We start from the raw sequence: 11,425 nt of genomic DNA, 5'->3' as shown, positions 1-11,425 counted from the left end.
TCGCACCGCACAATTGGCATTTGCCCGCCGTCGTAATGACTTTAGTGTTGGCCACATCGGTGCTCTCGTAGCCGACGTTCACTGTGTCGAAAGTGATGCATTTGGCTTGGCTGCCATGACCAGTCTTTTGCTCAATCATGTTAATGGCTTCTTCCTCATCGACAAATATGCAAATGCCTCCGCGCCGTTTTAGCGACGACTTTTGCGAGAAATCAACTTCAGTTGGGCGCTNTTTTTTTTTTTTGTTTTTGTTTTGTTCGGTTATGAAGCGATTGTAGACGGTATTACGGTTGTCGCCGGGCCGTCCAAGGAAGAGGAGTGGGAGTTGAAGAAAAGTCAATTGTAACACATGGTTGCGGTTGCGTTGTAGTCGTTGAAGTACATTCGATAACAGGTACATACATACGATAACAAGTTGATTCGTATTAAGATTTGGAGTTTGAAGTTAGTAGTTAGTTGGTTGGTTGGTGGTTTTGTTGTTGGTTAAGGTACGAAAAATATACAGGGTGATATATCGGAATGTTAATTATTTACAATTACACTATATGGAAAGGGTTTTAAAATTGTATGAATGAGGAATAGAGATTTTGGGGTAAGCATAATTTACAAAGTAACAAAAGGCGACTGAACGAAGAATTCGAATAGGATGAAATTTTTAATTTACTAAGCAATTGTAAGTTGTAAATTTATTTACAATACAGAAGTCATGTAAAGAGTTGGCATGCAAAACATGCGAATTTTGTTTTATTGTTGGCCACGCCGAAATTGGGGAGGGGGCGTATGAGTGACGCTGTATGTATGTATGCACATTTACGCGAGTACTGATGTAGCTACGATTATTACAAATTGCAATAGGCAACGAATACCTCAGGGAATGGTAATGATATGATAGTGATTGGATGGAATTGATGGATAAGTGTTGGTTTAAAATTTTCTTCTCGGTTTTAGTATCTTTTTATTAAGTTTTAACTATCATGCGTTATTATGAAGCGTATTATGTATGTAATAATTTCGCAAATTTTACACCTGGAAGACCTATTTTATATTTTTTTCTTCGAAGTATTTGCATGTTCGGGGCTCTAAACTGTTTTTAACCGAATTGGTTTTTGAACTGGTTTCCTACATTTTTCGACCTCTTAACCAGATCATGAACGATACCATTTTCATTTAAAATTACTAGATTTCTCTGCTTTTTGGCAGAATTGTTAATGCTTTTTGGGGTCATCCAATTCGTGGATGTTTTTAATTTGTACGTAGAACGATATGAAGGGCTTCCAATAAAAATTTAAATTTTAACAGAAGTTACTCAACGGAAAAATGATACGGTAAGCATTTTACTTGGGTCTAAAAGAAATCGTGGAGATGATTCCACTTCCTCTTCCTCTTGAGAGCAGATACGAAAGGGATAAGTTGAAATTCCTAGCCGTACCCAGTGAATATCAATCTTGAGAGGTAACGTGGTATTCGGCGCCTTTATTTTAAAGTGTCTTACAAAAGCATTAGCTGCAGCGGAGAAATGTTTCCTTTTCCTCTTTTATGTCATAAAAGGAGAATCGTTTTCTTTTGTCCATTTTATTAGGTAGGTTAGATAGAGCTCACACTATGCCCAGCCGTTCAAGAGTGTGTACCTTAAGAGGACAGAGGCATCCTTAGTTGCTCCTTATCTGGGGATAGAAGTACCTAAGAAGTACTCTGATGCGATGGATAAAGAAGTCAGATATTCGTTAACCGATTTCTAGCCCACCATCATACTTTTTAGCAGTGAGTCTACCGCTTCCTTGATGACAGCTATTTTAACCTGAAAGACATTCCAGAATTCCGGAAGCCTTAGTAAGCCCGCCCTATCCAGTCCTCTCTTGAGGGAATATAGGTAGAGAAGGAGCTTCTGGGAGGAATTTCGGAGGCGCTGTAATCTATGTGTTCAGGACAATGTCAAAGCCCCGCAGAACTCCAGAGTGTTACCACCCGGTTTACCTTAGCCTAATAGCAGTTCGTGCTGCTACAATTCTGTCTGCAATATCATCAGGCGGCATGTTCATCATGACGTTAAGCGTCACACAAGGGCTCCGTGAAAAAAGATAAGCTTAAATCTGGTTCCATAGAGCTAATGAATTACTTTGGGCGAGAGACCTTAACTTTTACCGATAGCTCCCCTACAGCAGTACAAGACAACCAATGCCGTTTTTATCCTTTCTTCGCTCTTTAGCTTCCACGAAAGCTACCTACCCAGGATCAAGCCTAAGCACTTGACTCTGTCTGAGAGCCGCAGACGAACAAGTCCACTCCAGGGAGGGGCCACAACGGGAATCTTTTACTTCCCGGTAAACAAGACCAGTTCCCTTTTGCTGGGATTTACTGCGAGGCCGCTGTTGATTGTCCACCTAATTACATGCTTCAGGTAACTATGAGGCAGAAAAAAAGGGTGTATAGAAATCGTCCCTTTACCAAAAGATCCACATAATCTACATAGGCGATGACCCGACATCCCATTTTTTCCAGTCCCTCTCTGCACTGAGTGCAGACACTCACCCAATTCGCCGCGACAGCTATGTGACAAAGCAAGCTGTAAATAAGCCCTATTAGGTTGGTTTCAACCTCCAGATTATAATAGTATTTACTATTGCCTCTGGAGTGACATTGTTGAAGTTCCCCTCGATATCGAGGAAGGCCCCTACTGCGTGAAGGCTTCTTCTGATCACATTAGCAATGTGTGCAGGGTGGTATCCATCGACCTTGAAATAAGCATGTTGAGCTCTTGAAAGATAGTTATGTACAGGTCTATCCGTCTCTCTAGCGGTTTTAGAAAAACTAAGACACACTGATAGGCCTAAACTTTCTAGGAGAAACATCAGAGCATTTTCCGGCCTTCGGGATGAACGCAATATTGACTACCCTAAAAGCGTCGGGAATGTACCCGGTCCTCACTCAGTACGCAGGCATGATGCCATCGGTCCCCGGCGACTTTAATGGTTTGAACGAGATTATCGCCCAGGCCATGTGAGGATCGTCCAGCAGATCGGACTTTTGGCTTTTACTGCAGCCCATTTATTATTATTTACAGTTAATATAATAACTAAAATAAACTTAAAGTACTAAGGCACTAGCAACTAAAGGGCTTTCAGCCTGTGCGGCCGATTTAAAACTGATTATATCCGGAATTTTAGTCAAGCTAATTTACTGTAGCTATTATTTATAATGTGATATCATATCGTCTACTTAATGCAAATGTTTTCTGGGTCATAAGGTATTTCAGTAAATTTTCTACTACTAAACTGGTTTAAGCTATTTAATTGCAGTATTTATACAAAAATTACATTTGTTAATAATTTTATCTTCCTTTACGACAAATGACAAATGCGTCACCGATAATGGGGACAACGAACAAAGCTATGTTAACACACATACATTAGTACAGTCGGGGACAATTAATTTTAGCAAAATTCCTGCATATCCTTTATTTGTTGGGAGTTTTTTTCGACCATGCGCGTACAGAATAGAAGGATTCTACGTGCACTTCTAAGAAAATTTGTCGAAGAAACCATGGGTCTTAAATCGAATTGCGAAAATAAGTTTCTTAGCATTTTTCTGTAGAGTCGTAAAGGAGTGCTTAAATTTTTTTATAAAACATGCTATAAGTGTTTTTTTTTGGCATGACGAATCCATTTTTGCAATTAGATTTTTCTGAAAACTTCCACCAGAGGGCGCAACAAAGAAAATTTTCACATTTTCTACGAAACCTATTTTCGCAATTTGGCAAACTCCAAATTGATTTTAGACTTATGGCTTCTGCGGCAAATTTGCTTAGAGTTACACGTAGAATGCTCCTATGCTATACACGCATAGTAAAAATAAAATTAACCCGCCCTAATGTAGGTATATTTATACAGTTTTATTGCTGTAGGATGACGACAATATTTGCTGCCTGGAAGTTGAAACTTTGGCTATAAAAATTACTTCTAATCTCATATGAAAAATTTGAAGCTCAAATACATTAAATATAGGTTTTTAATTTTTCAGTATCCCATCTTATCTTAAGGATACATGTTTGTTTAAAACTTTAAGCAAAATATTGCCAGTGATTTGAAACTGATAATTTTGCATATTTTGTAGTTTTTTTCACATTCTGATCTGAAATGATGCACAAATGTTCATCATATACATACATTCTGGGCTATAATCTCTGCTAGCATTCTGGTGGAAACAGTGCAAGTGAGTTCTACTACTGAGACAATTATTATCTGTCGATGTAATATATTGTACACGCTGTTGAAGAGGATAAGCGACAACCTGTTAAAGCACATCCCCGTAGTATAAGCCAAGAACTTCACCGAAGCACACCTCTCTAAAGCCAGACACAAAGACCGGTGTGCAGTGGTATTTAATACCCATTTTGTGCCCATATCTCAAAAGATTTTTTTCAGAAAATATCGCTCGTTGTGTTCTGGGTCCCCCTAATGTAAATATGTATATATGCACTATACGTATATTTGTATACACGCATTTACTTCATAGTGGTCATATTTAATGTACGTCTTGCCACTTTACGAATTCACGACATGAAAAAGCAGACAGTGAGACAGGTGAGGAATGTTACGACAACAGCAACAACAAAATACTGATAGTATGATTATATGTATGTACGCATACATACCCATATATATATATATAAACGAAAGTAAAACAAATCAATAAATTAAAAATGCCACAAATGAGTATATAAACAATAGAAAATTCAAATGCCAAGGAGAATTCATAATAAACGTACTAAATATTTATGTACGTATGTATATGTATATGAATGTCTCATGGCTACCCCTCTGCAGTGAAAAGCTGAACCAGTATGCACAAATTTCAGTTCATGAATAATTATTTAAGGTTAAAAGTCACACCAGTTCGTCATGGACTATAATTATAACAGTACTCGATAGTGAAATGCCAAACCAGCCAGTATAAATAATAGTTCATTAACTAGTATATGCCAAAGCGACGGCCAACATTTCGAACAACTTATGCGATCAGCGACATCTGTCTTGATTAGCCACAACCAAAACTAAAATGCGGTTAATTGCTTCTATCGCAAATGTCGGCTGTGGCGTCGAGTGAAGAGTACCGATTCTGGTTCTAAGATTTCAAGTTCGAGTGCGCTTGGGGTGGTTAAAGTAAAGTAAGTCAATTATTTCAATTTAAATTAAATATAAAATAAAAATTTTACATAAATTTAATTTCATTTGGAAAAAACCGAAATACTAAAATACTATAAAAAAATGAAAATAAATAATTTTTTGTTCTTTTTAAAACAATAATTTTAAAAATTACAATAAGAGATATAAAAAAAAATTAATAAAAAAAATAAAAAAAATCGCTTACTGAGATTCGAACTCGGATCTCTTGATTTGGCGGGCCAAAGCTTTACTCTGTCGACCATTGCCATTGTTGCAGCGCCGCGAGCAAAATGGCGTACTTATGCTTTACACGGGGGATGAATAGGCAGTCTATTCCGTCAACTAATATTTCTACTGGTAGCGTGCTGATGCAGGAGCGGACAATTGACACCGCCATGTTAAAAATACCAGACGCTAACATTAAAAGGGGATGGATAGAACGTGAACTAGTTGGGCTGAAACGCAATCGGTTATCATACTGGTTCACAACTGGTAGCTTTCCCTGCAGGGCCAGTGCGCGCGTTACCAACACACAAAGTCCCACAAGGTATCATGAACTAGGAGTTTAACCCGCAGTCTAATTGCCGCAATTACTTGGATGCATTGACTATATGTACGCATGTATGAGTATATATGTAAGTGTGTGTAGGTATATGCACGTATGTATGTATGCGCATCATGATGCAATTATAAACTCGCTTGAGTATCTACATTTGTATGTAATGATTTTTGCTGGAAAATGAGTGGCAATGGTCTATAATAGCCGGTCTTACGACCTTAGCCAAGCAAGTGCTACTATGCTGGTTGTTGTGTTTATGGTGGTGTTGTTGGTAGTGCTGATGGCATTGACGGTTTGTTGATGGCATTGTTGGCAAATGGTGTGCTCATAGTATTTGTCGAGAAATAGTGACTTCGAATGTATTGCATGTGTGTTACTTACTTGCCGAACTGGTCGATACACGTGCCATAGGTAAATAGCTGCGGCTATCGCTGTTCTCCTGTGAAAAATTTATGACATTCACATCGTACGTCACCACTGAGGCTTGACGTTTACGCAGCGATTGACCGCCGTTACCGTCATAGGCACTGCCGCAACCGCCGCCGCCACCTGCCAATATGCTACCGCGATGACGTCCTGCTTGCGCCGTTGTCATCAAGTTGGTTTCTGCTTCGCTGTCGTGACGTTTGAACAATGGCGAAGTTAAATCCTTTTCCTCCCCGGACAGCAGACAACCATCGCCACCGTCGATATCGCCTTTGTTGCCGCTGTGCAACGAGGTGGGCGAGAGCGTGGAGTCAAGTATGATTTCTGGCTTCGGCGATTTATTTTGCGGCATTTGCGATATTGCGTGCATCTGCTGATTTTGTGGTGACGGCACTGGCAGCGCGGTCAGCACGTCCAAGGATATAGTGGACGTGTCACTGGTAAAAGGGTTGCTTGTTGGCGAGCTGCTTGAGAATTGTGGCAATGTCGCTGTGGGTGGCGGCGAGAGGAAGTATACGTTGACCGTGTTACTTGGCACGCTAGTGTATACATTTGACTTTGTTGTGGGTAGATTTTGTGCAGAATTGAAATTGGGTGTTGGCGGTGGGGACACAAGAAAATTGTTGCTATTTTTCGTCACCAAAACTTGATCGCTCAGTGTGCTTAGGCGCTGTTTAATGTGTTTTGCTGACTTGCCCGACTTCGATTCGGTGGAGTTGGATGATGAGTGAAATTTGCGATGCGGCGAGTCGATGGTTGTGGGTCCCAGCTCAGCGATGGGAAAACTTAGTGAGCGGAAAAGCTCCACAAGGTCTGTGCGCGAGGTAATGAGAATATTGCTTTTCTCCGGCAGTTCAACAGCGCGTTGTGTGGGCTGCTGGTGTTGCAGTTGTTCAGGAACTATGGGTTCGGCTAGTGAGGAAGGCGACAGTGATGGTGGCGGTGTGGTTGGTATGTGCGGTGACTCGGTTAGGCAGTCGGTGTACTGCGAGAAATCATCTGAACCGCTGAAAGCAACCTCCTGCGACTCGCCTAGGTCGATGAGTTGCACCGAGCTGTTGTGTACGTGCGGCGCGGTGGATATTTCGAATTCATGCGTTAGCACTGATGCATTATCCTTCAAACTATCGTCCGTTTGTTCGTTGAGCACGTTGATGTCGAGCAAGATGTCAGGCGTGTTGTAGCGCGTTGCGGAGCTCTCCTGACTCTCGCCCATTGTAAATGAAAAATATACGAATCCCGCCTCGGAGTCTGTGTCACTGGGCTGGCGCGAGCGCACCTCATTTTTACGGCTCATACCGCCATTGTAGCTGTGCGACAGCTTGCGATTGCGTGAGCGTCGAAAGAGTTGTGCCCGACTGCTGCGTATCTCTTCAGAATTAGCTTGGTGACGTTTCTTTTCGATCGAGAAACACTCGGTGCTTGAGCGTTTCGTCTTCGCCAACAAGCCCTTGAAAGTGAAGCCCTTCTCCTTTTCTTTCGTCTTCTCCTCCTTGACAACACCCTCTTTAAGTGACTCCAGTTGTTTTCGTCGACTTCTAGTATCAGCTATGGTTTTAAGGAACTCAGAGTCGCTAAGTGCAAATGGTTTCTTGGCACTGCCCTCGCTGCTGCCGCTACTGCGACTACGATTGCGCCCGTTCTTCATTTTAATAAAATCAGTTTCGCTGTGTGCAGGAAATTTGCCACTACTTGATGCTTGATGACTTTCCTGCTCCGTAGAATCGTCACCAACCGCTTGCTTTTTAAAGTATAGATAGTTGTCTTCAATTAGGCGTTTCAGTTCTTTGTTATCCTCTGCGATTGGCAGACATGTAGCTGGCGCTTGTAGTTGCTGCTGCTTAACTTTCAAATGCATGACGCTATCATAATAGTCATTCGACTCACTGTCATCGCTCAGCATGCCAAACACCTGTTGGTATTGCTCAGAATCACAACCTTTTTGCTGCAAATCGTCGGAATGCTTGCGGCTAGAGCTGTGATGCGGCGAATTGTGTTTTGAGTCGATTGGGGAGGCGGATCTTTTGGTGATATAAACGGATTGTTGTATATCTGCTAGACCATCCGTCCATATTTGTGGATTGAGGGTGGTGCCATCGCCATTTTGTTGTTGTTGTGCAGCATAGTGCAGTGCAATCATAGAGGGTGCGCTGTCAGTATGTGTCACCTTCTCGTAACGTTCCTGCTCCAAGTCGCGTAAGTCAATGCTACTACGGCTGAGGCGGCGGGGTGGTGCTGGAACACGCAATTCATCACAGTCATCTTTTTCATCATCATCGTCCGTCGTTTGTGGCAGTATATCCTGAAGCGAGGGGAGAAAAGTTGGAAGGAAAAAGGTAAGTGTTCTTATATTTATAATCGTTAATATTTATATATTTAAATTTGAGACTAGAGCCGATATTAACATATAGTTTCTCATGAATTTTTCTGCGCCAATGGGTGAGAGTTGATGGAAAAACTTTAAGAAATTTTCAGGTCTTAAAGATTATTGATATGCCTGTTAAACTTTAGAAATAGCCGGTGCAACGGCTTTTGCGTTATCAAATACTTGACTTCCTTCGATGCGGCATCATAACAGCACAGTTCCACCATTCTGCCGTCTAAGCTGGTGGAGAAGAAATGATAGTTGGACGAAACTTCTTAGACACACTGTACGAACTTGTGCAGGGATACCGGGACTTAGTCGATAACTGGGATGCTAACTGTGGTTCAGGTGTAAGCCCAGACAAGACAGCACATCTAAAGCTCTGTACATAGATTAATTATCTGCGATTGATGCTTGACAAAAAGATTACTGGATATGGAACAGCAAAAGAAATGGTAAAAAAGGCGCCTGTAGTAGCCTTATATTGTTGCAGAGTATCCACTGGCAAGCGTTGACGCTTGTCTCCGAGGGTAGCTTGTTTTTTTGACTCTGTGATACCTTCATGAAACCAATTTTTTGGTATCGTGCTCTTGCGTGGTAAAGTGCTTTGGACAAGGCCGCAATCTTTAAGCAGCTATAAAGAATGCAAAATCTGCCTTGATTGAAATCAGGGGCACACTTCCGACTAGCCCTAATCTCGTACCTAAAGTAGTGGTACATATCGCGCCTCTGTATATAGCAGACAAAGCTGTTGTTCCACACCGCAGCTAAGCAAAGTAGCTTGGACTTCACTTTCAACTATGGGAATCTCGGAATTCCTGCTCGCTGGGTCCGAGTGCATCATTCACCGCCCACATATCGTTCACGAAGGATAGGGTGGGGTGTATTATCTGCAAAAATTGTTCTGCGAACTTATTGTTTAATAAATCTATACCCCCTATCAATCTATACCCCTATCAATATCCCTCTATCAATCTCTAATATAGGGGCCCGCATAACTGCAGTGTATTTCAAGCATAGAAATATAACACTGATAATCAGCCGGAAATTGGGGCTCTTGGCTTCGCAAAGGAACGCCTGCTTCACTTCTTACTTCCGATCGCATGACACTTCTTCGAGCTTAATGACCGCATAGCCGATGAGCTGGCAAGTCGGGGTATTCTTGAGGAGTTGTCGTCGAGTAAGGAAATTATGGTAGCTCCACTTACTTCAAGTGGATTATCTCTGGCCAGATGGGGTTTTATGGGATTTCAGCGAACCCTAGATGAAAAAATTGGAATGAAAGGGTCCTTCTGACCTCGGGTTAACCGATGGCCGTGAAGATCGCTCTCAAAATTGAACAAGTCCTTTTTTAGAATTTATAATTTAGAATTTTTATTCTGTCCGTCTGGTCGTATGTTTGTACGCGCACAACTGACCGATGTATTACTACAGGTCTAGTTTAAAACATGGTAGGCAAAAAAACAATTTTGGAGAGTTCCCACCTGTTTGAAATATGCAGTTTAAGTAAAGTGACAAAATAAAGCAAATATTACAATATAGATGTCAAAAGAAAAAGGTTTCAAAAGGTTAACAGCCACAAATATTTTCGTTGAAAGTTTCCACCTGTTTGAAAATTTTAATTTAATTTAATTGCCAGGAAAATTGAATATTGCAATATGGGTATACAGTCAAAGCTCTCATAGACGGGCGCCCTAATAAGCGCACATCTCCTATAAGCGGAAAAATTCTTGGGAACGAATAAGTTTTGGTTTTCTTTTCCATATGAAATGCTCTCCCATACGCGGACTTTCGGATAAACGGACACGGTACTCAAAAAATTCCAGTTATGAAAAAAAATATCCGATAAGTGGACGCAAAGCTCAATTTTGTGTTTTTTTTCGGTCAGATGTTGACTCTTCCGCAATGAGATTTGTCGGTAGGGAAGAAAAAAATATTATTTTAATTTGAAACTAGAATAAAAAAAAAAGAATTTTAATGTTATTTTTTATAAAATTCCCAAGGGAACATCTCCCATAGGCGAACAAAAAGTAGGTGCCCACGGGTCCCGCTTATGGGAGCTTTCACTGTATACATAAGTGAAGAGGGTTAGGAAAGTTTTCTGCCAGCAATATTTCATAAAATTGATAAAATAAATGAAATATTACAATACGGGTACCAAACAACACAAACATACTTTTAAGGCGCAGTGAGGCTAGGGATGCAAATTTTCAGAGCCAACATCGATACATCGATATTTCGATGTATCGTAAACACTAACATCGATGCCGAAAAAAATCGCCCTAAAACTATCGATACATCGATATATTCCGATGTTTCTCTTTTTAATAAGTATGTTGCAGGTACTTCATGATTTGCAGGTACTTCATGATATGCAGGTTTTTACAGGAAGCGGTTAACGTACGCCACCTTCCATAAGGTTTATTAATGGCGAAAACCGCTTTACCTGTAAAACCTGCAAATCCTGAAATACAGTGATCGTCATGGAAATCGCCTATGTTCAACATTGCCAATTGCTTTTATTAAGTGCAGGGCTGCCATCACCCATAATACACTTACCCAAAGGGCTCTGTCCCACGGTCAGTAATTATCACAATATTTGGATCGCGATCCATATTGATGGATCGCGCACGAATGCTACATGTTCAATATTTATCGCGTCAGTATTTGCAAGAAAATATTTTTATTTTGTACGTATAATTTAAAGATAATGCATTCCACAATTATTTTAAGATTTGTTCAATTTGTTTTGAAAGATTTTAAGCCCCGAGAGTGAAGGCAGAGCCGATGTTTACATTATGAGAGTAAAAGAAGAAAGAAGAACTGAAGAAATGTATGGATCGCGTTTTGAAAGTGCTACAACGTCAATATTTATTGACGGTATTGCGATCCACGATCCAGATTTCAAAATTT

At 40.7% G+C, this 11,425-nt stretch overlaps 1 protein-coding gene across 1 annotated transcript in view; it reads right to left on the bottom strand.

The window, feature by feature from the left end:
* Positions 1-6,102: 6,102 nt before the first annotated feature.
* LOC108372441 (octopamine receptor beta-3R-like) overlaps positions 6,103-11,425 on the bottom strand; it is a gene marked incomplete at its 3' end in the record, with an annotated part of 17,940 nt that continues 12,617 nt past the window's right edge. The window contains exon 5 of the mRNA XM_017628132.1: positions 6,103-8,449. Within this exon, the coding sequence (XP_017483621.1) occupies positions 6,103-8,449 (2,347 nt within the window). The remainder of the gene's footprint in view (positions 8,450-11,425) is intronic.

Source organism: Rhagoletis zephyria, unplaced genomic scaffold, assembly GCF_001687245.7.
Source record: "Rhagoletis zephyria isolate East Lansing unplaced genomic scaffold, Rhagoletis_zephyria_1.1 Rzeph_scaffold_05758, whole genome shotgun sequence".
NCBI lineage: Eukaryota > Metazoa > Arthropoda > Insecta > Diptera > Tephritidae > Rhagoletis > Rhagoletis zephyria.
Note: the sequence above shows the minus strand (reverse complement) of the source record. Positions and strands in the feature narration are given on the sequence as shown.